This window comes from Buteo buteo, chromosome 12, assembly GCF_964188355.1.
Source record: "Buteo buteo chromosome 12, bButBut1.hap1.1, whole genome shotgun sequence".
Taxonomy (NCBI): domain Eukaryota; kingdom Metazoa; phylum Chordata; class Aves; order Accipitriformes; family Accipitridae; genus Buteo; species Buteo buteo.
Genome location: NC_134182.1, coordinates 42,193,126 through 42,217,511, shown reverse-complemented (window position 1 = coordinate 42,217,511; position 24,386 = coordinate 42,193,126). Strand labels below are relative to the sequence as shown.

The 24,386-nt window shown below is 64.1% G+C and overlaps 2 protein-coding genes across 4 annotated transcripts; one reads left to right on the top strand and one right to left on the bottom strand.

Moving 5' to 3' along the window:
* The first annotated feature begins 112 nt into the window (after positions 1–112).
* On the top strand, positions 113–14,483 carry FER1L5 (fer-1 like family member 5). Its single transcript, XM_075041976.1, has 52 exons — positions 113–197; positions 434–489; positions 579–670; positions 755–863; positions 947–1,099; positions 1,178–1,306; positions 1,384–1,446; positions 1,530–1,580; positions 1,655–1,685; positions 1,769–1,884; positions 1,975–2,086; positions 2,176–2,270; positions 2,353–2,421; positions 2,549–2,592; positions 2,675–2,751; positions 2,836–2,924; positions 3,018–3,131; positions 3,229–3,406; positions 3,494–3,618; positions 3,697–3,788; positions 4,590–4,776; positions 4,884–5,039; positions 5,417–5,530; positions 5,661–5,824; positions 5,915–6,029; positions 6,124–6,226; positions 6,303–6,466; positions 7,122–7,298; positions 7,587–7,701; positions 7,790–7,867; positions 7,945–8,154; positions 8,237–8,355; positions 8,432–8,530; positions 9,112–9,261; positions 9,356–9,533; positions 9,884–9,909; positions 10,014–10,055; positions 10,126–10,236; positions 10,716–10,847; positions 10,924–11,079; positions 11,166–11,257; positions 11,537–11,707; positions 12,283–12,431; positions 12,509–12,648; positions 12,838–12,926; positions 13,016–13,111; positions 13,214–13,355; positions 13,449–13,548; positions 13,654–13,856; positions 13,943–14,052; positions 14,157–14,304; positions 14,394–14,483. Exons 1-52 carry the CDS (start codon positions 113–115, stop codon positions 14,481–14,483), a joined length of 6,006 nt encoding a protein of 2,001 aa, XP_074898077.1.
* A 256-nt stretch (positions 14,484–14,739) lies between these two features.
* Positions 14,740–23,850, bottom strand: LMAN2L (lectin, mannose binding 2 like). 3 transcript variants are annotated; one of them, XM_075043649.1, is made up of 9 exons: positions 23,664–23,850; positions 23,454–23,572; positions 21,685–21,802; positions 21,023–21,105; positions 19,355–19,387; positions 18,830–18,991; positions 18,643–18,757; positions 17,227–17,346; positions 14,740–16,566 (listed from the first exon to the last, which is right to left on the bottom strand). In XM_075043649.1, exons 1-9 carry the CDS (start codon positions 23,848–23,850, stop codon positions 16,424–16,426), a joined length of 1,080 nt encoding a protein of 359 aa, XP_074899750.1. In that variant the 3' UTR covers positions 14,740–16,423. The 3 variants fall into 3 exon arrangements, 2 of the variants coding, with proteins under 2 accessions (XP_074899750.1, XP_074899751.1); XM_075043650.1 differs by lacking the exon at positions 19,355–19,387 and having other exon boundaries at positions 23,664–23,799; XR_012652562.1 differs by lacking the exon at positions 14,740–16,566 and having other exon boundaries at positions 17,222–17,346; positions 17,493–18,757; positions 23,664–23,799.
* Positions 23,851–24,386: the final 536 nt, after the last annotated feature.

The following is a 24,386-nucleotide window of genomic DNA, read 5'->3' as shown; positions in this document are numbered from 1 at the left end:
AGCATCCCTGTCCCTGTTGCCGTGTCCCCCCCCCAGCGCCATTCTGGAACGCGTCCCAGCGCCGTGGTGGCAGCGCCTCGGTGACAGCCCCCGGTGGCTCAGGGATGTGGCCATGCTGCGGCTGCTGGTGGCCAGCGCCCACATCCCCGGGGCCACTGGCTCCGGTCCCGGTGTGCATGTGTCTGCCCGCTTCAGAGGTACCGCTGGGTACTGGGAGGGGGGGACACACACCACGGTGGCCGTCCCCGTGGGACGGGATGGCGTCGGCCATCCTGGTGTACCGGGACAGCATCCTCGTGGGATGGGATGGTGCCGGCCATGCTTGGGGACAGCGCTGGCCGTCCCCACGCGTGGGGACAGTGCCAGCCTTCCCCTTGCACCCCGACGTCCCCACCCTGACGTACCACCGCCCTCCCTCCCGTGTCCCCCCCAGGCGTCCCCAGGAGCACCCGGGTGGTGCCGGAGGAGCGCAGCCCCACTTGGAATGAGGTGAGGTGACCCCAGGGTGGGCTGCGGTGGCGTGGGGACACTTGGGTCACCCCACTGACCCCTTGTCACCTCTCTCCCCCCCCCAAAAGACGCTGGCATGGCCACTGGGCACGCGTCCCCTGCACCCCACGGCCAGCCTGACCCTGCGCCTCCGGCACTGGGGCCAGCCGGCACCCCGGGGGTGAGTAGCGCCCACGGGTGGGCACCCTGGGGGGACACCCCCCCCCAGTGTGGCCACCCTCGCTGTGTCCCCCTGTCCCCGCAGGGACCTGGGTGCCACCACGGTGTCACTGGACCGGTTGGTGGCCAACCCCGGGCTGCCGCTGGCCCTCAGCCACGTCCCGCTGCTGGACCCGCGGGGACAGCCCACGGGGGTGAGCACCCACCCACGCACCCACCCAGCAGCACCCTAGGGTGCCGCCGGACAGGGTCTGGGGTGCCACCTCTCCATTCGCAGTGCACCGTCACCCTCCGCTGCTCCTACGTCCCCCGTGGCACGGCCGGGGACGCCGCGGTCCCCCTGCAAGGACCGGTGCCACCGCCGGCGGCGTCACCGGCGACAGCCCACCGCCCCGGCGAGCCCCCGGCAGGGAGGAAAGAGGATTTCCAGGTATGGCACCCACGGGTACGGTGGGACCCGGGGGTGACGTCCCATCCGGCGGCCACCACGTCACCGCCTGTGCCGTAGGTACGGGTGAGGATCATCGAAGGCCACCAGCTCCAGGGCAATGACATCAAGCCGGTGGTGACGGTCCTCATCGGCCAGCACCGCTTCAGGACCAGGATCCGAGCGGGGAACAACCCCTACTACAACGAGGTGACACCGGGGAGGGGACGTGGGGACCCGCCGGTGTCCCCTCACCCCGCCCTCACCCCCTTTTGCCCATTTTCTAGGTGTTTTGCCAAAATTTCCACCGGACGCCCGCCCAGCTGGCGGCGGAACCCATCCGCATCCAGGTCGGGGAGGGGATCGGTGGCACTGGTGGGGTCGGGGACAGCGGCGTGGCCACCGACGCTGCGTGTGTCCCCCCGAATCACAGGTGCTGGACTCAGGGGCCACCCGCGCCGAAGCCGTCATCGGCGTCTTCCAGGTGAGGACGGCGGCTCGGGAACGGGGTGTCACGCCGCGGTTCGGCCGCTCTCACCCCCTCTGCCGTCCCCGCAGCTGGACGTCGGCACCGTCTACCGCGCACCGGGTAGGCGAGAGGGTTGGGGTGACGCCGCGGCGACACCGGGCTGACACCGGGGTGACGACGCCGGGGGTCTCCCGCCGTGCCAGGACGCAGCTTGAGCTGGAAGTGGCTGAGCCTGCAGCATCCGAATCGCCCCGACGCCGCGTCCCGGGGTTACCTCCGCGTCAGCCTGGCCGTCCTCCGTGCCGGCCAGCCGGTGCCGGTGAGCCCCCCGCCACCTTCCCCAGCCACCCCCCAAAAAAATATTCCCGGGGGGGGGGGTTGGTCCCCATTTTTCCATCCCCCCCATAAGGAGCAGGAGGAGCCGGCGCGGGACGAGGACGTAGAGGCCAACCTGCTGCGGCCACCGCCGTGTGCCGCCACGCTCCAGCTCCGCGTCTACCGCGCCGAGGACCTGCCGCAGGGTGGGCGCCGGGGTGGGTTTTGGGAGATAGGGGGGTGTGGATCTGGGGGACCCCCCCCAGCCCACCTCTCCCCATCCCCGGTGCGGCAGAACCGGCTCGGCAATGCCTTCCCTCGGTGCTACCGGCTGGCGGCAAGAGGGGCTTCGTGGCGGCGGCGGTGCGGGTCACCTTTGCCGGCAGGACGGTGGGTGCTGGGCTGGGGACGGGGAATGGGGGGGGGGGGGCAGATCCTGCTTTGGGGGGGCTCATGGCTCTGCCCGATGCAGCTCTGCACCCGGGTGATGCCCCCCGACGCCAACCCAACGTGGAACGAGGTCTTCTTCTTCCCTCTGCGGGTGAGGTCACCCCCCCTCCCAGTCCCGGCACGCATCCGGCACCCTCCCCGCCAAAGCAGGGTTACCCCCAAAAAGGGAGTGCACCCCCATTTCAACACCACACACCCCTGTCATTTTCTCTCCACAGCTGCCCCCCATCTGTGATGAGATCCAGCTGGCCATCCTCAGCGGGTAAGTGGGGGACACCCCCCGGTTTTGGGGGACCCCTGCCTGTTTTGGGGGGACCCCCACCCCTTTCACTGTCCACCCATAGGTCCCGCAGCAGCAAAGTCCTGGGCACCGCCACCCTGCACCTCTCCCAAATCTCCTCCGCTGGTGCTGAGCTTGAGGGTGAGGAGGGTCCACCCTTGGGTGGGGGGTCCCCAGCACCCTGACCCCCCCCTTCACCCAGTGAACCCCCTCTTTTGCTCCCAGAGGGGACCCCCGGCTTCTCACCCTGCTTCGGACCCAGCTTTCTCCCCTTCTACGGTCCCCGGCCGGATCCTGCCAGGACACCCAGTACCGTGAGTGGGTTCCAGAGTGGGGACAGCACCCATTTTGGGAGGGGACGACGACACTCCCAGCCACCCCAACCCACCCCACCCCTAATTTTACAGGACACCGGGGTGGCTTATCGGGGTCGGGTGCTGCTGGAGCTCAGCACCCACATGGGGACCCCAGACGGGCGCCAGCGAGACACCATCGCCCCCGAGGACATCGCCCGGGCGCAGGTGGGGACACGGTGTGATGTCACCCTTGGGGTCATTTTTTTTTCTAAGTGCCATTTGAGTATTTTGGGGGGATATTTTAACCTGTTTTTTGCCGCAGCGCCACTTGCCCCGCCGCCGATTCGGGTTGTGCGGGGTCTTTTACTCGGCCACCATGGTGCCAGCCGGCCCCGAGCTCCTGCGCTTTGAGCTCAGTCTCGGCAATTACGGGGACACGGGCGACGTCACCTGCAAGCCGGCCGCTTCCGTCACCCCACACGGTTGTCCCCTCTTCGATGGTGAGCGGGATGCTGGGCTGGGGGGGACGCACACAAGGGTGGTCCCCACCGGCATCCCACGGGATGCTCGGCGCTCTCCGGATACAGGCAACCGCTACCACTACCTGCCGTGGTACGGTGACAAGCCGGTGGCGGCTGTCACCTCATCCTGGGAGGACGCCGGTCACCGTTGGGATACCCTAAACCTCCTGCGCGCCGTGTGCCGGCGGTTGGTGAGCACCCACGGGTGATGGCGGGGTGGGACGTCACCCCCCGCTCTGGGTCGGGATGGTTTGGGGACATCTTCGCAGGAGAGGAACGTGACGGAGCTGCGGGGCGCCCGGGGGGACGCCGGGGGGGACGTCGGCAGGAGGCTGCTGCGTCAGCTGGCGCAGGACTGCAGGTGAGCGGGTGGTCCCTCGGGTGGGGGGGCTTGGGTGTCTCAGAGCGGTGGGTGGTGGGATGCTGCTGGGGGGGACACGACGCCCCTGGGCCTGCCGAGCGGTGGTTGGGGGGGAATGGGGCGGTTGGGGGGGGGGGAATGGGGTATTTGGGGGAAATGGGGGCATGGGGGGGGGAATGGGGTAATTGGGGGGGGAATGGGATTTCGGTAGGGAAACGGGGGATTTGGGGGGAAATGGGGCATTTCAGGGGAAAGTGAGGAATTTTGGAGGACAATGGGGCATTTGGGGGGGGGAATGGGACAATTGAGGGGAAAGTGGGGCATCTGGGAGGGAAATGGGGTATTTGGGGGGAGATGGGGTATTGAGGGGGGAAAAGAGACAGTTGGGGGAAATGGGGCAGTTGGGGGCAAAACAGGGTATTTTGGAGGAAAACGGGCCATTTGGAGGGGAAATGGGGGCATTGGGGGAGGAAGACAGGGCAATTGGGGGGGAAATGGGATTTTTGAGGGGGAAATGGGGGATTGGAGGGGGAATGGGGCATTTGGGTGGAAAATGGGACAATTAGGGGGGAAATGAGGAATTTTAGAGGACGATAGGACCTTTGGGGGGAAAATGGGACAACTGGGGGGAAGATGGGGCATTTGGGGGGAATGGGGCATTTTAGGGGGCAACAGGACATTTGGGGGGGAAACTATGGGGGAAACGGGGCATTTGGGAGGGGAGGGAGCAAAGCTTTTTTGGGGAAAACAGGTCAACCGGGGGGTGGGGAACGGGGCATTTTGGGGGGGTGCTGTTTGCAGGCGGGCACTGCCCCAGCTGGAGGCGCAGCCCACCCCCACGCCGCTGGACGCCCACCTCCGGGCCGCCCGTCTTCACCTCCTCCGGCGCGTGGCTGCGGCGGCGGCGGTGCCACCGAGAGCCGGCTGGGACACGTTGCTGCCGGTGGCCGAGGGCTGGCTGCGACGTGTGGTTGCCTTGGCTGTCGAGGTGGGGGCCGGGGCTGGTTGTCTGTGTCGGGGCGGGGGTCATCGCTGTGATGAGTTCTGGCCAGTCTCAGCCCACCGGTCTCTCTCTCCCTCTCTCTCTCCCCGCAGCCGCAGGCCGGCGTGCCCGACGTGCTGCTGTGGCTGCTGCAGGGGGAGCGGCGGGTGGCCTGCGCCCGCGTCCCCGCAACCGACCTCATGTTCTCCCGGAGTGGCCCCGGCGCCTGCGGCAGGCTCTGCGGCCGCATCCAGACCCTCTTCCTGGTGGTAGGCGCCCCACGTCCCCTCCGTGCCACCTCTGCAGCCCCTCTGTGTTCCCTGTGTCCCATCCATGGCCCCTCCATCTCCCCTCTGTGTCCCCTCCGTGTTCCCTCCACATCCCCTCTGTGTCCCCTCTGTGTCCCCTCCATGTCCGCTCCATGTCCCCTCTGTATCCCCCCCACATCCTTTCCATATCCCCTCCATGTCCCCCCACACCCCCTCCATCTCCCCCTTGTGTCCCCCCAAGTCCCCCTTACATCCCCTCCCTGTCCCCTCCACGTCCCCTCTACGTCCCTCCTAGATCTGCATGTCCGCTCCATGTCCCCCCCCGTGTCCCCTCTCTATCCGCCTCCCCGTGCCCCCACCCACGCTGCGGGATGCAGGGCTCTGGGGACATCCGTGCCCAGCTCCGGCTCCGTCTGTGGCTGGGACGGGTGGCCGACAGCGGGGACCTGCCACGGCACCTCGAGGGCACCCTGCGCGTCTACGCCGAGACGGTGAGCCCTAGGGGCAGAGAGAGACCGGCGGGCTGAGACCGGCCACAACTCATCACAGCGATGACACACACACATACACACAACCAGCCCCCCTCAACCCCGTGTGTGTGTGTGTGTGTCCCTCCCCCAGTATGAAAACCAGACCAAGCTGTTGGGCAAGTGGGGTTCCCGGGGATTACTGGGGCGCCCCGGCTTCTCCGACAGCGCCGGCAAAGCGGGGCTCCCCCGCCACAAGATCCGTCCCCCCAAGGGCTGGCGTTGGGACGGACCCTGGACCGTGGAGCCCCAGCGGCGGTGAGTCCCGTGGGACGGGTTGGCGACACCCACCCTGCCACCTCGGGGACCTCGGGGAGGGGGACACCAGCCTCGTCCCCTTGTCCCCAGGCTGCTGCTGGACACGGAGACCAACGTGGGCGAGGTGCTGGAGGAGGTCTACGAGAACGAGAGCCGGCAGCTCGGCGGGGAGTGGGGACCCGCCGCCGCGGCCAGCACCGACGCGGTGAGCGGGCGGTGGCGTGGGGGGCCACGGGGGAGGAAGCCGTCGGTGAGATGACACGAGCGCGTCAGGGCTCAGCTCTCGCCCCGTTTTGCAGAGCGGCGCGGCGGTGCCGCCTAAGGAGGAGGTGGCGTGTCCCCAAGGTTGGCACGTCACCGACGGCTGGCGGGTGGACGTGACGGGGGCCGTGGATGAGGCCGGTGAGTGGGTGTCCCCACCGGGCACCCCGGGGTGGGTGGGTAGGTGGTCGGTGGTGAGGACACCCGGGTGCCGCAGGTTGGGAGTACGGGGTGAGCGCGGCCCCCGGCAGCCCCCCACCGGCATGGCACGCCGTCGAGAAGATGTACCACACGCACCGGCGTCGGCGCTGGCTGCGCACCCGCCGCAGGGACCCCGGCGCCCAGGGACGGGAGCAGGATGTGGCCGCCTTCCTCCGGCTGGTTGGGGCAGTGGGGACAGGGAGAGGGTGGTGGGGAAGGGGGTGGCAGGGATGGGGGGGACAGGGACGGGGGTGACAAGGATGGGGGTGACAGGGATGGGGGTGGCAGGGATGGGGGGGACAGGGACGGGGGTGACAAGGATGGGGGTAGCAGGGATGGAGATGACAGGGATGGGGGTGACAGGGATGTGGGTGGCAGGGATGGAGGTGGCAGGGACCGGGGTGGCAGGATGGGGGTGGCACGGATGGGGTGACAGGGACGGGGGTGGCGGGGATGGAGGTGACAGGGATGGGGGGTGACAGGGATGTGGGTGGCAGGGATGGAGGTGGCAGGGATGGGGCTGACAAGGACAGGGGTGGCAGGGATGGAGATGACAGGGATGGGGTGACAGGGATGGAGGTGGTAGGGATGGGGGGTGACAGCGACAGGGGTGGCAGGGACGGGTGTGGCAGGGATGGAGGTGGCAGGGACGGGGGTGGCAGGGATGGAGGTGACAGGGATGGAGGTGACAGGGATGAGGGTGGCAGGGATGCAGGTGACAGGGACAGGCGTTGGCCCACCCGTGCACTGGTGTGAGCAGCCCTGTCCATGCCCTCACGCCACGCCACGTTGTCCCTCTGCCCCGCTGTCCCCTGCGTGCCCCGTGTCCCCGCAGCACAGCCCCGAGGCGGCGGCGGGGGCCGAGACGTGGGAGTACGGATCCCTCTGGGGCTGCCGCTTCCATCTCCAGCCCCGGGCGGGCGACGTGTGCCGGCGGCGTTGCTGGCACCGGCACATGGTGCCCACGCAGCCCTCGCCCGTGGCACCCCTCTTCCTCCTGGAGGGCTCCCCGGTAGGTTGGGGGGCAGCTGGGGGGAGGATTGGGGGGGTCCTGGGGGTAAGGGGGGGTGTGGAGGGATGGGGGACAGAGGGAGGGAGGGATACAGGGATGGAGGGACAAAGATGGAGGGATGGAGGGACGGAGGGAGAGGGATGGAGAGGGATGGAGGGATGGATGGAGTGATGTGGAGATGGAGTGATGCTGGGGCAGTAGGACATGGGACAACAGGACACAGAGCCGGGGGACAGCAGGGATAAGGGGACCCCCACGACCACCCCCCCCCATCCCATCCCACCGCAGGGCACGGAGGACCCGGCCGAGGAGGACAAGCCGGCTGCGGCAGAGCGGCAGTCGCGGGGCTCGATCCGGACCCCCCCGCAGCAGCCCATGCCCCTCATCCTCTGCATCTTCCAGCGTGAGTCCCGGGGGACACGGAGGGGACACGGGGACAGTCTGGGGGGGGGGGTGCCAGGTCCCCCCACCAGCCCCTGCCTCTCCCACAGGACCCAACTTCTTCCAGCTCCGCTGCTACATCTTCCAGGCGCTGGAGCTGGCACCCCACGGCACCAAGGCCACCGCAGGTGGGACACCCCCCCCGACCCCCCGGCCCCCACCCCGGTGGGCACCCCGGGGTGCTGACGGCGTCACTGTCACCCAGACCCCGTCGCCCACGTCTCCTTCGTGCACGTCAGCCAGAGCACCCGGGTGCTGCCCGGCACCCTGGACCCACTCTGGGACCAAACGCTGCTTTTTCACCGGGTGCTGCTGTACGGGGACCCCCGGGGTGTCCAGGATGAGCCCCCCGCCGTGGTGGTGGAGGTCCTCGACCAGGACGGAGGGGTACGGCACCTACGGGTGGGGGGCACCCGTGGGTGGGGGGCAGCCCCCGTGCCCAAGCAATGCCTCGCAGGGTGCCGGTGGTTTCCTGGGGAGGAGTGTGTGCACCCCAGGTGTTTGGCTGGACGTGGGACGCCGGCGGCCCCCCCGGCTTCGGCGTTACTCCCTGGGGGGGCCGGGGGGGCCGGCCGGGGAGCTGCTGGCCGCCTTTGAGCTGCTGCACGACGCCGAGGTGAGGGGCTGGTGAGGAGGGCGGCACGGGGGGCACCCGGGTGATGGGGTCCCATCGTCATCGTCCTCCCCGGCAGGATGGGTCCTTGGCACAGGTCAGCACCCCGCCGTGGAGGCAGGGGGTCTTCAGCGTCCCCCTGGGCATCCGGCCCCTCCTGCGGCTGGTGGCACTGGAGGTGAGACCCGGGGACCCCGGGTGGGGACGGGGAGGGGAACAGGCTGGGGACGGGGATGAAGAAGGGGATGGGATGGGGACAAGGACAGGGAGAGGGATGGGGACAGGGGTAGCTGGGGACAAGGACATGGATTGGAACAGGGGTGAAGACAGGGTGGACAAGGTCTGGGATGGGAACAGGATGAGGACAGGGATGGGGATGAGGTCCAAGATGGAGACTGGGGGGCAACCAGGCTGGGGACAGGGACAGGGACAACGATGAAGGCCCTGGGGATGGGATGGGGACAAGGACAGGGAGGGGGACGAGGGTGAAGACAGGCTGGGGATGGATGAGGTCAGGGATGGGGACAGGGCTGAAGAAGGGGATGGAGACGGGACAGGGACAAGGACAGGGATGAAGATGGGGACAGGCACAGAGGGACGGAGACGAGAGGAGGACAGGATGGGGACGGAGATGGGGACAGGGACGAGGATGGGGACGGGCGCCTTCAGCATCCCACCAGGCATCCAGCCCATTTGAGGTGAACCCTGAGCACTCAGGGCACCCCAGAGCGGGTGACGGCCGCTGGGTGCCCCCCCCAGGTGCTGGCATGGGGGCTGCGGGGGCTGCGCAGTGGCGTGCAAGCACCCAGCCTGGAGGTGCAGTGCGGGGGCCGGACCCTGCGGACCCCCACCGTCACCGACCTCGCCACCAACCCCAATTTCCCCATCAACGCCTTCCTGCTCACGCTGGTGAGGATGGGGGGGGGTGGGTGGATGGGGGGGACCACCCCACCCATGGGTGCTGCCGGTGGCACCCCGGGGTGACAGCACGGCTCGGCCCCAGCACCTGCCGGCGGAGGAGGAATACGTGCCCCCCATCCGGCTGCGGGTGACGGACACGCGAGGTTTTGGGTACCGGCCCGAGGTGGGGCAGGCTTGCGTGCGGAGCCTGGGGCAGTACTTCTGCCAGCCCCACAGCGAGGGGCAGCCCCCTGGCCCTGGAACCCCCCCGCTTGGCTCCGGTATGGCCCTGCCCAGCACTTGTACCCCCTGCCCCATCCTTGGTACCCCCTGCCCCATCCTTGGTACCCCCTGTCCCGTCCCTGCCCCATCCCTGGTATCCCCTGCCCCATCCCTGGTACTCCCCAGCCCCATCCCTGCCCATCCTTGTCCCATCGTGGTACCCCTGCCCCACTCCTGCCCCATCCCCGGTACCCCCTGCCCCATCCCTGGTACCCCCTGCCCCATCCCTGGTACTCCCCAGCCCCATCCCTGCCCCATCCCTGGTACCCCCCCGTCCCATCCCTGTCCCATCCCTGTCCCACGCTGCCCACCTCCAGGATGGTTTATTTGCCCCTCTCCCCCCCCACAGCGGCTCCCTGGGACAGGATAGCTCAGGTGAGTCCCCCAGGCCCTCGGCACCTGGCCTCGGCACGGCTGGACACCGGGGTCCCCGGCCCCGTGCCTCAGTTTCCCCGAGTAATCCCTTTTGCTCCCTGCAGATACTGCCCAGGATCACCACTGAGAAAGGCGCTGCAGACAAGGTGGGCACGGGAATGGGGACACCACGGCCACCGCGGCCGCCTGTCCCCAACTCATCCTGCTCCCCACCAGGCTGCGGAGGAGGAGGAGGATGAAGATGAGGATGACTGGTGGAGCAAATTCTATGCGGCCACGGGGGACAAAGCGAAGAGCCGGCGGGGGACCAACAGGGACAGACTGAAGGTCAGCCAGAGCCTGGAGCAGGGGACAAGGATGGGGATGGAGATGGGATAGGATGGGGACAGGAATGAAGGAGGGGACTGGGACAGGGATGGTTGGGGACGAGGACACAGATGGGGATAGGGATGAAGATGGGATAGGGATGAGGTCAGGGATGGGAACGGGCTGGGGACAGGGGCAGTGATGGAGATGAGGTGGGGATTGGGACAGGACAGGAATGGGGACGGGGATGGAAATGGGATGATGACAAGGTCAGGGATGGAGACTGGGAGGGGAACGGGCTGGGGACAGGGACAGTGATGAAGAAGGGGACAAGGACAGGGCTGAAGACAAGATGAGGACATGAACAGGGATGAAGATGGGATGGGGACAAGGATGAAGAAGGGGATAGGGATAAGATGGGGAGAAGCGCCAAGATGGGGATGGGGACAGGAACAGGGACGGGAATGGGGACAAGGAGGAGGACAGACACCGCTCCCCAGATCTACAGCTGTGAGCTGGAGGCAGTGCCCGAATTCGAGGGGCTGCAGGATTTCTGCCAGACCTTCCCGCTCTACCAGCCGGGGGGTCACCCCGCGGCGGGGGAGGACCCCGTGCCTGTGGGCGAGTTCAAGGTGGGTGAGAGCCCCCGTGGGACCCCAGAGCCGGGGCGGAGGCACCCCGGGGTGCACGGCCGGGCGGCTCTCGCAGGGGCTTTTCCGTATCTACCCCCTGCCCGAGGACCCCGGGGTGCCCCCGCCACCCCGCCACTTCCAGGAGCTGCCCCCCAGCCAACCCCAAAAGTGCCTGGTGCGGGTCTACGTCGTCCGAGCCTTCGACCTGCCACCCCGCGACAGGAACGGGCTGGTAAGGCCACCCACGGGTGCTGGGCAGGGGTCCTCTGTCCTCTCCCCCCCCCCATGCCACCCTGACGGTCCCCTCCCTGCTTCCAGTGTGACCCCTATGTCCGCGTCTCACTGGGGGCGAAGACGCTGGGCCAGCGGGACCAGTACGTGCCCAACACCCTGGAGCCCGTTTTTGGCAGGTACGGCCAGGGTGGGTGTTCCAGTGGCACTGTCACCCTGGGGGGCACCAGGCTGGGGGGGCCTGGCACTGAGAGGAGGTGCCCAGGGAGGGCTGGTGGGGCCCCGTTCCCCATGTCGGCATGTCCCCGTACCAACCTGTCCCTGTGCCACCAGGTCCTCATGCCACCAAGTCCCTGTGCCACCAGGTCCCCGTGCCTATGGGTCCCCACTCCCCGTGCCAAGGGGTGCCAGCCCCCCTGCCGGCGCGTCCCCGGGGCTGACGGCACCCTCGCTGCCAGGCTGTTCGAGGTGACGGGCACCATCCCGCTGGAGAAGGACCTGCGGGTCTCGCTGCTGGATTACGACCTGCTGCCACCCGACCAGGAGATCGGCACCACCACCATCGACCTGGAGAACCGCCTGCTCTCCCGCTTCCGTGCCCACTGCGGGCTGCCCACCCTCTATCGCACGTGGGTGCCCCTGGGGTGGGGGTACCAAGGGGCTTGGGGCATCGGGGTGCCCTGTCCTGAGCCCAGGAGTGGGCACGGGGATAGGTGCAGGGCGATGGGCACAAGGAGAGGAGAAGAGGGTGGGCACAGGGGGATGGGGTGGGTACATGGGGGTGGGCACAGGGCTGGGGACAGGATGGGCACAAGCAGATTAGGATGGGGTAGGCACAGAGGGATGGGGTGGGTACATGGGGGTGGGCACAGGGCTGGGGACAAGGTGGGCACGAGGTGAGGATGGGGTGGGCGCAGGGGAACAGGGCGGCACAGGGATGCTCACAAGGAGATAGGGACAGGGTGGGCGCATGAGGGTGGGCACAGGGATGGGGACAGGGAGACGGGGATGGGGTGGGCACAAGGGGATGAGGTTGGCACTCGGGGATGGAGATGGGGTGGGCACAAGAAGAGGAGGATGGGGTTGGCAGAGGGATGGGGCCCAGGGGAATGGGATGGGCACAGGGAGATGGGGGCGATGGCCAAGGAGGGGACACCCAGGAGGGGTGACGCCGCAGCCCCCAGCCCACCCACCGTCCCCACAGCAGCGGCCCCGGGCGCTGGAGGGACCAGCTCCCCCCCAGCCGGGCACTGGAGCATTTTGCCCGCACCCGAGGGCTGCCGGCACCCGAGTTCAACGCCGACGGCACCACGGTCACCTTCGGGGATCACACCTTCCTCCTCAGCCACTTCGGTGGGTGAGGGTCTGGGTGGGGGCATGGCGGGGGGAGCCGGATCCCGTCCTGCGGGTGCGACGGTTCGGCCTTCCAGAGAGCGGCCCCCCCGTGCACCGGCATCTCGGGGTGCCCCGCGAGCGCCTGGCCCTGCACGTACTCCGCGCCTGTCGCCTCGTCCCCGAGCACCTCGAAACCCGCACCCTCTACAGCAGCACCCAGCCCGGGCTGGAGCAGGTGGGGATGGGGCACCCGGGGTCGGGGGGGGGGGACGGGGACAGGGAGGGGGTGATGGAGACCCTGGGGTGAGGAGGACACGGCCAGGGGTGGACCCCAGGGTGCTGATGGGGACACCCTGGGACGGGGGGGACGCTGGCACGGGGACCAAGGGGTGCCGGTCCCAGTCCCCCCCCGTGTGCCGTGCAGGGCAAGGTGCAGATGTGGGTGGACATCTTCCCCGCCAGCCTCGGGCCCCCCGGGCCCCCCGTCGACATCACCCCCCGCAAGCCCCAGAGGTGAGCGCCCGGCCAGGCTTTGGGGGTGGGACGGGGACAGCCCGGGGGAGAAGGTGACAAATCCTTTTGGTCCGTCCCCCCCCCTCAAGGTACGAGCTGCGCTGCGTGGTCTGGAACACGCGGGACGTGGACCTGGGGGACACCAACCTGGTGGGACAGCGGATGAGCGATATCTACGTCACCGGGTGAGCCAAGGCCACCGCTGCGTGTCCCCCCCCCCGGGAGGTGACAGCGGGGCTGGGGACAAGGGTGACGGCGGCGTCCCCTTCCTCCGGGTGGCACGGCAGGTGGCTGGACGGGCTGGAGGAGCAGCGGCAGAGGACGGACGTGCATTACCGCTCGCTGCAGGGGGACGGGGGCTTCAACTGGCGTTTCGTCTTTTCCTTTGAGTATTTGGCAGCCGAGCAGCTCTGCGTCCTGCCCAGGAAGGCGAGGGACACCCCAGGGTGGGGGGTGCTGGTGTGGGGGGGACGCAGGGGACGAGGATGACACCCCTCTCGTTCCCCCTCCCCACCATGGCAGGAGCATTTCTGGAGCCTGGATGAGACGGTGCTGAAGGTGCCCCCCAAGCTCATCCTCCAAGTGTGGGACAACGATAAGTTTTCGGCCGATGATTTTCTGGGTGAGACCCCATTTCCCTGCCCCGTGTCCCCCAACAGCGTGGGGGACACCCACAAGTGATGGGGAGCACCCATGGGTGACAGAGAGCCTTGGCTTTTTCCCACAGGCGTCCTGGAGCTGGAGCTCACCAGGCTGCCGCAGCCAGCCCAGCACCCCCAGAACTGCACCCCGATGGGGCAGGGGACCCCCCAAAGCCCCTGGCCCTGGCGGGGGGCACGGGTCCCCTCCCGGCTGTCCCTTTTCCGGCAGAGACGGGTGAGGGGGTGGTGGCCCTGCACGGTGCAGGAGGGCAGCAAGCGGCGACTCTCAGTAGGTGGGGGGGGGGGGACACACCAATGATGGGGGGGACATGAACAGATCCTGCACCCCACCTCCCACCCATCACCCCCCTCCAGGGTAAGCTGGAGCTGAGCCTGGAGCTGCTGACGGCAAAGGAGGCGGAAGAGCGGCCAGCGGGGAAAGGCCGGGAGGATCCCAACATGTACCCGACGCTCCCGGCACCTGTGTGAGTCCCCGAGGAGAGCGGCTCGTCCCCCCCCGCATCCCGGGGTGCAGGGCGGGGTTAGGGGAAGGGGGAATTGGGTTACTAAGCTGGGTGTCACCCCACAGGCGTCCCGAGTGGTCCTTCCTCTGGCTGCAGGCACCCCTGCGCAGCCTGCGCTACAGCATCTGGCGGCAACACCGCTGCCGGATCAGCCTGGGGCTGGCACTGCTGCTGCTCCTCGCCCTGGTCCTCGCCTTCATCTACGCCGCCCCGGTGAGTCCGGGGGGCACGGCCAGCCCCCCGATTTCCACCCTCACCAGTTGCAAAGCCCCCTCCGAGCTCCCCTTTCTTCCTCCTTGCAGGGTTATTTGGCCATGAAGGTGGTTAACCCTCTCCAGAGCTTGCAGCTTGCCGGCGGTGAGCATCCCGCAGGCAGTGGGGGCAAGCCCTGATGTGCCATCCCCGGGGATCGCCGAGGGGGTGCCACCCATCTGCATCACCCCTTTAATAAAGCCACATCCAGTAACAGCCAAAGCATCGACCCCAACTCCATGGGCTGGGGGGACTGACAAAGGAGCTACTCCATTTTGGGGAGCCCCACGCCACTGGGACATGGCCCCCGACTCGCCCTGGCACTCGACAGCATCAGTTTGGGGAGGAAATGCTGCATCCAGGGGACTCGGCCATGAACAGGAACACAGCTGTGTCACACACACACCAATGTTTATTCCAAGACACCAGTTACAGCTCCAGGGAGAGGCGCATGTTTCACTCCTGGTTATCAGGCAAAAAGAGGCAAAAGACCAGAAAAACTCTCCTTTCATGCCACAACCACCATTGGGCACTTGAAAAAAAACCTCCCACCTAACCCAGCAACAGCATCCTGCTAAAAAAAGGCTGGGCATGTGTGTCCTCCCCCCCCCGCCCGCCCTGGGTACCACCGGGACCCCCACAGGGATCCGTCCTGGGTGCGAGCGTTCTGGAAAGCTGTGGGGCAAGGACACAGCTCCCCAGGACACTGGCGAGGAGGGTGCTGCCAATGATGGGGCTGGCGGAGCGGCAAATTTGCCCTCTTGATGTCCCCAGAGCCACTAAGACTCCCCTGGGACAAACTGACTTAATATCTCCCTCTCCTCGGTCCCTCTGGGGACCCTGCAGCCTTCCGTGCCACCACCCTGCAAGCGATCGATGGGGTGCCGGGGGGGGGGTGAAAGTGGCTGCAATAACCGGCAAGAGAAACGCAGAGAAATCATTGACCAAAGCAGTCACTGAGGTAGGAATAAACTACGACTCCCTGAAAGGCAGCAAGAGCTCCAGCTCTGAGAGGCAGGGGAATCGCCCCACGAGGCTCAGCTCCTCCTCGGAGGGGCCCCAGGATGCAGCGAGCACTGAGGGGAAAGCTGCCAGAAGCCACAACACGACATGCAAACAGCACCGGTGCAGGAGGCCGCGCCAGGATGGGAGGCGTGCGGAGGTGGTGGCATGCTCAGCGGCGGCCCTACGGAGCCGGGAGAGGGACCGAGCCCCGAGACGTAGCAGCAAATGGTTATGAATGATGGGGAACCCAGTGTTACACCCCAAACCGAGGAGAGGTCTGCAGCGAGGGGCTGCCTCAGGTTGGCTTCACAGAGGGCACCGGCTGCTCCCCAAGGGATGAGCCCGGCAGCCAGACAGGTTCCCAGCTCGACCTAACTTGTCACCGGGGAAAACCCTCAGCATTCCCTGCCCCAAAACACCAAACCTCGGTGACGAGCGGGACGGAGAGGGGTTGCACAGCGGCGGGGGAATTCAAAGTATATAGAAAAGCAGTCTGGTCTCCAAAGACAGCCTAAGGGCAGGCAATGGAAAGCAGCCAAAGTGGGATGAATGGCTTGGAAAATCCCTCCTGGAAATTAAACTGCTTGAGACGAGGGGTCGTGAGGATTACAGTAACACTGCAAGGACTAGTAGGAGTCTGGTGAGGAAATCAGGCGCTCGCTGGCACCCCTCTCAGCTGGGATTTCACAGTCGAGGTGGTGACTTCTGCCCGCATTTGGGCTCCGCATATGGCAGAGAGATGGCTCAGCACCGCCGGCACCCCACGGCACAGCCCATCCTCCTAAACGACTCACAAAGCACAGCTCCTCCATAGGACAGCAGGTCCATCCCCACAGCGCTTGGCTCCCGGTCCATTGCACGCCACACCGAGGATCCCTGCTCCCACCAGGAGCAGTGTGGGAGTTCTGGAGCCCGTTAAGAAGTGGCGGACATCCCCGCTGGGGTTTTTGGGGGGGACATGAGGGTCCCTGCCATGAAGGTCAGTCCATCACATTCTGGCCAGTCTGGGATGGGTGGGAGTCAGGACACGGCTAGCAAGGACTAGCAACAGGCCATCCCGGGGGGGGTTCCCAAGTCAATAGAAGTGTTTCCGGCTCTGCTCCTGCCACTTGTTGTAGACGATGACTCCAATGACGATGGCAAAAACAATGGCAACAAGGGAGAAGAAGACGATTAAGAAGAGAGCCAGGCCGCTCATGGGCTCCAGCGGTGCCTCCACTGGATGACAGAGGAAGAATAACAACCTGTGAGCCCCCAGAGAGCCCAGCACCCCAAAACCCAGCTGAGATTTGCCTGCACTGGGGGAGTTTACCCACCCCACACTGACACACCGGTAACCCCACACCCCACACACACCCTGCCAGGCTCACACCACCCCAGGGTTTGGCTTCCCAAAGCTTTCTGGGCCAGCTTGTCGTAAGGGCTACAGCCCCGAGACCTCAGGACACACAAGGGGCTTGTGGACACATCTGTAGTGGAGTTTCTGGAGGGAAGATGGCACCATTGAGGTTCAAACCTCTGTGAGCTTCCAGTGGACCAGCACACCCCATTTTGGTCACGGCACAAGCAAAGAGGAGCGGACACGCTTAGCCCGGCAGGCCAGGGTTCTCCAGGAAGGCAGCACCTCTCCAAGGGCAAGCACTGCTGCCCACTATGCCCACTCCAGAGATGGGCTGTGACACCAGTTGTGTCACACAGCAGGCAAGAACAACCATCAGTGGAAGGAACAGGGCACAGACCTCCCGATTCCAGCTGGAGCTTGACTGGTTTGCTGGCGAGATGATGTGGTTTCTACTCTGTGAGCACCACGGCTCCACAACCCTACAAATCCCTGCCAGTCCCACCTTCCCCTGCATGAGGCCAATGGCTCCTACTCACTTCCTGGCAGCTTCAGGTTGTCCACAACTGGCAGATACACCTCTCTGTCCCGCTTCTCCTCCTCTGGCGTCCGCTCCACTGTTAGCTGGTAAAGCTTCAGCGAAATGATGTCGTGGTTGTCTGGAAGCAGACCAGAAACATATCCTGAGACGTCACCAATAAGTATGGCTCCAGCCAGGGATTCGAGTGCCACAGGCAGCACTGTGGGATGTTACCACTTGGGGCAAAAGGCGCTGGCTCTTCCCTCCCAAGGGGGGAAAACTCACCTCCGCAGGGCAGGGTCTACGTCGGGCTGAGACCTGCGCCCCAGCACAGGGCCCTCTGCCAACAGGAACCTTTAAGCTACTTAAACTGAAAAACAACAACCCAGATTGGGAGATCATCTGACTCGAAACCGCTCGGCCACCCGAGGGGAATGTGTTAGCATCGGCCTCATGTGGCCCTACTTCCTTTGCTCGTGATGGTGGAGTTATTAGTGGGACAAGGCAAGCGCTCCACGCCAGCCTGCCAGCTCCCCGGGCACTGGGCAGAGATCTGAGAGAGAAAAGGAACTTTTGTTGGAGGCAACAATGGGCCCAGACACCAGCCATCAATGCGCTTTTGTAGAGGCATAACTCAATTCGGGCTTAAAACCTGCCGAAAGAGGCACAGCGGGATAACATCAGGCCTCACGGCACCTCAACCAGCACCGGGAGAGAAGCATTAGGCTGAGGAAGGGGGAGGGCTTTAGCTCTCTGCAAAACCTGATTTACATCAGCCCACATTGCACCACCATTTCCAGGCACACCCCACTGGTCCCTCCCTCAATAACAGGCGGGCAATAGCTCTCAGGCTATGAAATCCAAAGTGAAATACTCCCAGGCATGTCCCAGAGACAGGGTCAGAGAGCAGGAGCAAGCATCGTAGCTTGGCTGTAACACCTGGGGCGTTTGCAGCAAAGGCAGTTATTTCCAGCACTGCCCTCAGGGCTAACCCAGGCACCATGGGCTGCGGCAGGAGAGTACGGATTTTTTTTTTTTCAGTGCTCATCCTGTTTTTACGCCTCCCAAGCTGCGTGTTTCGGAGACAGACCCTCCGGCTGAGCTGGTACAGCCGCTTCACTGCCATGTCGTTAAGAGAGACTGGCTGAGGTCAGGCTGTGGCTCCGCAGGGAGCTCATGGAAAGTGTGAAGCACTGCCTAGACAAAGCGCTTGGGGGAGTAACACGCCCAGACCGGGCTTTTGGCTCCTCAGGAGTTGCTGCAAGATAAAAAACAAGGTGCCCGCTCACAGCTCAAGGGTGTTTAAAGCATGGAAAGGCCCTCACGTGCTTCTGTAAGCCCCACCACGTACTGAGCTGCACCTCCAGACACCCAAAGCTGCACAGGAGCTGCCAGAGCAGCTTGGGAAACGAGGCTGGGGGCCCCAGGGCAGTACCTGACAGGTCTCCAGTGACAGAAGAAGTCCCAAAGTAGTACCCGCGGGGCAAGCGCACGCCCGGCACATCGATGCAGTCTCTCCACTCGTGCTTACCGTCGATATCGATCAACACCTGAGAAAGAAGAAGCTCCCTTAGGCCCCCCATGGTCCCACTGACCACTCTGCCCTAGCAGGCAGCACTCACCGTCAGTCTCCTCTTCACGTAACGGATCACCAAGAAGGTGTCGTGGTTGAGGTTGCGCACCATGGCCGTGCAGCCCCCCAGCTCCGTCGGTCGCCCGTCCCGGTCGTGGTCGTAGGTGAGAGAGCCATTGTTTACCATGGCCGAGATGTACGGGAAGACGCGCTGCGAGGGAGGGCAAGGCTCAGGGTGAGTTTCTGCTCTCGCCCCACCACCACGGCTTGGCCCTACCAGCTGCCTGTGAATCCTGGCACACCTCCAGGGTCAAGAGCCACGACAGCCCTACGGACCCCAAACTCCTTCACCCCCCAAGAATCTGCCTCAACAAGACAACAGCATGATCCCACTCCATCCCTCAGCCTTCCTGGGGCTCAACCTCAGCTCCCAGGTACCCAGGATGGAGGACAGCCAGTTTCCATGCAGTCTCTCACACAGGGATTCCTGGAGATCGGAGGAGGGATCTCCTCAACTGTGAGCCAAGGTGAAACCCAACAGCTTGGGAACGGGTAGGTCAGCAAGAGCAAGTACCTGATTTCCCGGGCTGTACCTCCTCTTCTGAGCCTGCCAGTCCAGGGTTATCGCAAAGCAAGAAAGAGCACAGAAGCAAGACGGTCACAGACCAGAGTTTAGTATTAACCTGCAACCTCGAAACTTCCTCCCTAGAGAATCCGGCACATTGTCGGCTTAGCTGAGACTAAAGCTAAGAGGGGTTTAGGTGTTAGATGTCAGGTGTCGAATCCTGGGACACACGGCAAGGAAACAGTGCCGGTAGGCAAAAGCCACATCGAGTGTTGCCACATACAGCATTTCTCCTCCTCGCTGCACAGCGGCTCGCTTGCACAAAAACCAGCACCCCAACAGGGGACACATCAGCCATGACAGCTCCCCAGGGACCCACAACTAACCTGCCCCTCTTCCCTCAAGAATAAGACACTTCTTTTTGCCCTTTTAAAGGTGAGAGAAAGCAGCCATGAACCCACACGCCATCACAGCAACTGGCCAATCAACATTTCTCCATCTCTTCCCTTCCTCAGCGCTTGACTGGAGGAGGGCAGCCCCCTCCAGTTGCAGACTGAGCTGGGAAGCCGGACACCAATGTTCCACTGATCATTTCTTTTAAATAAGACCTGTTGTGCATCCATTTACCCCAAAAAAGCAGAGCTGCCACCCCACAAATCCACAGGATCCATCCAACAACATGCTAATCCCCGTGCGCTGCCGGTAACACAGTGCCAGGCGGCTCAGAAAGGCTTTTACGAGCACAAAGTCCACCCCTGCACCAGACCTGGCTTCTTTGGATGTTCAAACAAAAGCCGGTAGTTACTCAACGTTTGCTCAGCAGCTCTGAGGTCAGGGCGCATCCCAGCTGCACCCTTTTGTCTCTCTCCATGGGAGGAAGGGGGTCCTGCGGGGTGGTGGGGCTAGCACCAAGGTCTTGAGGTAAAATAGTGCCTATTTTTTAGGGGAAACTGGAATCAAGAAAGGGCCCAGCTTTGTTTTTGGAGTGATGAAACAGATTCCAGCATCAGGGTGGGAAGGGCCTGGTTCTAACTGCCCCTACAGTCCCTTCTTTACAGAAACGGACGCCAATAAACCCCAAAGAAACAACAGACACATCAGGAACACAAAGGTCTCTAGATGGGCATCTTACAAAGAGGCAGAGTACAGTCACACTGCATCCTTGAGAGCAGGGAAAGCCTCCTGCCAGCTAGCTGCCATGAAACAGCCCCACCGTGCTGGCAGGCCTGGGCTGGCAGCTCGGGCACTGCTCTACTCAAGGTCTACAAAGATCACACAGTTGGTACAGCTTCACCTCAACCGCTACTTGCTGGCAGCCTCCAGAAAGCACAGGAGGTCACAACATGGAGGTGGTGTCACCAACTAGTTTTCTCCTGCCCTGAAAGACTTTTCTCTGGGTAAAGCTGACCACAAAACTACCCCTCAGCTTTTCACGCCTCTGAAGAGTTATTGCCTTACTAGGAAGAAAAAACAACTACGTGGAGCACGGCAGGGGAAAGGCAGTGGAGAGGAAGCAGAGTAACATCTGGTCTCTGATTTAAGAGCTCAAAAAAGATCGTACCGCACCGATGAAGAGCTGCGTTTGCGGCGACACGAGCCGTAACCTCGGCGCTGCCCGTGCCACACTCTGCAGGCAGCCGGCAAGCAGCACGGTCCTGTTTATCCTTCCTAGCTCACCTCCTGCTGCTTCTCCTCATTCGGATAGGTGTCCACAAACACTCCCAGGCCCAGGAAGTTATCCTTGCTTCCAAAGACAGGTCCTAGAAGGAAGGTGAGGCTCTGAATAAGGGCGGCAAGACCAGGCAGGCGTTGCAAAAGGTTCATTACCATCCCTTTGTGTGGCCTTGAGTAGTTAATCAACTACACAGACCCTTCAAGCGGGGAAGTCAGAGAACCAGATTAAATCCCCTCCCCTTTGCTGGTAAAGGATCAAGCTTCCTCCACAGTCTGTTTTTCAAGGAGCTGACTCGCAGCATGTGAGGCCCCACGCTTCCCGTTACACGGCCTATCTCAAGATCAGGGCAAAACAATCCCAAAGCCGCCTACCCCTGAGCTGACTCCAGCTTCCCAGGGCCCCCGTAAACCCCCAACCCAGGGTGCTGAGGCTCAGAGGCAACCTCACGCACGGTCGTTACTCCCTCTTCGCCTGCCAGGGTGAAAGAAAAACAGCCCTAAGGCCCCAAAACACTGCAATTCGCTGCTGCGATTTCCCCGACTGAGCCTAGAGACCAGGAGGGCAAGTCTGGCCAACATGTGTCCTCAAGAAGGTGGCACGTGCCGCTCGACACCTTCCCCTCAAGGCACAGCCTCCACCTCAGCAGGTACTGTCGGCGCTTTACCTGGCTGCATGCGATCTTTGGTGTACCAGATGGCAAAGCCGTCCCCGTTCAGGTTTTTCTTGCCTTGCCCGTGGATTTTAAAATGCACCTGCATCTCCCAGTCTCGGAGGTAACATGGCTGCAAGAGAAGGAGCGAGGATGTGAAATTAGGGTGTCCCTCGTGCCAGCATCTGCTGCTTCCCTGCCCAAAAGGATGAGGGGTTGGCGGGGAGGGACCACCGCAACCAGCTGCGCCATCCTCTGCCCATCGCAACAGCCGGCAGCTCCGCACGCTGTCAAACCGGAAAGCGCACTGCCGCTCCCCGTTGCCCTTGTCAACAGACCATGCTGTCCCATATTTTGGATGCGAGCAAGAATAATTAATCCCAAGGGATATCATTAAGCTGAGGGAATTGGTTGTTACCCAAGGCTATAAAAAGCCAAGGGACTGATTCTGATCTCACTCTATTCTGAGGCAACAGCAAAATCAGTAACTCACACCCAGGAAAAGGAGAGCACAAAAAGCCCGAGGAGCAGCTCCTAATTGCTGACAAACCAATTATTTCTTGAGCTACCAACAAATTCCCTGTGCTAACAGGCACACAAGACAACGAGCTTGTAACAGATTCACTCATGCGATGTTGTGAAGCCAGCCAGTGGCTTCACTCAGAAGCCACAACATTTCACAGGAGCCATAAATCCAAGAAAAAAAACACAAAACAATCCTTCCTCAATATTTTATAACAATAAAAGTTGCGCGTGACGGATCGCTTCTGGTCTCATAGGGCATTTTCCAAACCATTGGATCCTGGGGCACAAAACCCCCACTGATTTCAACCCCAAATGGAAATTCAACGGGAATTATCAAGGTATTGAAAGGAGCCTTGCTGTCTGCCGAGCAAAAGGCTTGTGGGGACAGTGAAACACCTAAACACCTTAACAGGGCGCAGCGCTGGTACACCACGTCAAACCACCACTTTACCGGCCCCGCTCTGAGATGTGGGCATGGCAAAGGGAGCGGCGGGCTTGCTCCAGCCGTGGGTGTCCCAATAGAGACCCCAAGTTGGTCAGCACAGACACCCCAAGTTCACAAGGAGGGGACTCAACCCTTGCAGGAATCACCACACCAAAGGCTGGAAGTTGAAGTGCCACTGCTACCCCCAGCCTAAAGTCCCCCAGCCCCCAAAGCCCCCCAGCTCTAACCCCCATGGCCCTCCCCTGCCCCACTCAACACCCACAGCCAGCTTCCCACCACCTTCTCCCTACGGCCACCCACAGCCCACTCCAATCCCCCCCACCGCCACCTTGGCCTGGACCCTCAAACCCCGCCAGCCCAAACACCCCCTGTACCCCCACAACCCCCAAACCACCCCCATGCCCCATAAACCTCTCATACCTGCTGGCCTGGACCCCCACCCTCCCTCATTTAGCCCAGACTTGCCCAGTCACCCTGACACCGCCACCACCCCGCCAAGATCCTCCCCCCAGCTCAAACCTCCTTACCCAGGACCCCAGCCCCACATCCTGCCCATACATCCATACCCCAAATCCTCTTATTCAGCCCCCCCACACACACACTTAGTCCCCAAACCCCCAGCCCCCAGTTCCCCCATACTCACCCCAAATCCCCCCCAAACCTGACTTGAACCGGCTCCTCTGGTGTCCCACGCGCCTCTGTCCCCTCCCCGGGGTCCCGACCCTCTCCCTCAGCTCCCCCCAACCCCATCCCAGTGTTTCCCAGCCCGGTCCAGGCCCCTCCACCCCCACCCCCCGGTCCCCCCCAGGCTCACCACTCGGTTCCAGACGGCTCCCTGCTTGCTCTGCACGTCGGGGGTGAGGCGGATGTATTGGGTCATCACCATGGCGTTACCCAGCAGGTCCCACAGCCCCGAGCTGGCCGAGCCCACACCTACGGCCCACACACAAGATGGGTACCGGGCGCCGGTACCGGACACCGGGCACCATCCACCGGCTTCCCCCCCGCCCACTGCCCTACTCACCCTGGTACGGCTTGGAGAGCGAGTGTTCCCGCTTCAGGTGCTCCTCCGTCTGCTCGGCCCGCAGCCCGCCCAACCCCAAGGCCACCGCCAGCAGCGCCAGCCCGGCCCGCCACCGGCCCGCCGCCGCCATCTTCCCTCCGCCGACGGCGCTCCAGACCCGCCTCACCCGCCCATTGGCCGTCCCCATCACGCCTTACCGCGGGCCGGTTGGCCGCGCGGCCTGTCTGTCAACCGAGAGGCGGGGCGGGGAGGGGCTGATGGGTAATGTAGTTCCGGCCGCCTTAAAGCGTCCGCGGCGGCACCTGGGGCCCACCAGCCCTATTGCTCCCCCGGCCTGCGTCCTGTCCCGCCAGGTCCTAGTGCCCCCCTCCACCCCCTGTCTTAGATCCCCCCTTCCCCAAGACCCTAGTGCCCCCCCACCCCCAGGTCCTAGTGCCCCCCCACCCCCAGGTCCTAGTGTCCCCCGGCCCCCCCACGCATCCGCCTTCCCCCTCACCTCACCATCCAGGTGACACCGCTCCCTACGGTCCCACCTTCCCCCTCCCACGTCCCCTTCGAGTGACACCTCTCTCTCACCCCCAGACCCTTGGCGGTCCCCACCCCTTCACCACCCCTCTGCCATCGCCCCCTTAAGCCGCGGGGGGAGGTCGGTGGGGCGGGGCGCGGCGTGGGACGTCCTCCTCCCCCCCCTCCCTCCTTCCCCGGGGCGGGGCGGGGCGTGTG

Coding starts and splice junctions, on each gene's coding strand:
- FER1L5 (XM_075041976.1), top strand. CDS start 113: ATGCTGCGGCTGCTGGTGGCCAGCGCCCACATCCCCGGGGCCACTGGC. Junction 10,848..10,923: donor TGCCTGTGGGCGAGTTCAAG/GTGGGTGAGAGC, acceptor CGGCTCTCGCAG/GGGCTTTTCCGTATCTACCC. Junction 13,549..13,653: donor TTCGGCCGATGATTTTCTGG/GTGAGACCCCAT, acceptor TTTTTCCCACAG/GCGTCCTGGAGCTGGAGCTC.
- LMAN2L (XM_075043649.1), bottom strand. CDS start 23,850: ATGGGGACGGCCAATGGGCGGGTGAGGCGGGTCTGGAGCGCCGTCGGC. Junction 23,573..23,663: donor GCTCTCCAAGCCGTACCAGG/GTGAGTAGGGCA, acceptor TGTGGGCCGTAG/GTGTGGGCTCGGCCAGCTCG. Junction 18,992..19,354: donor GGTACAGCCCGGGAAATCAG/GTACTTGCTCTT, acceptor CCTCCCTCGCAG/CGCGTCTTCCCGTACATCTC.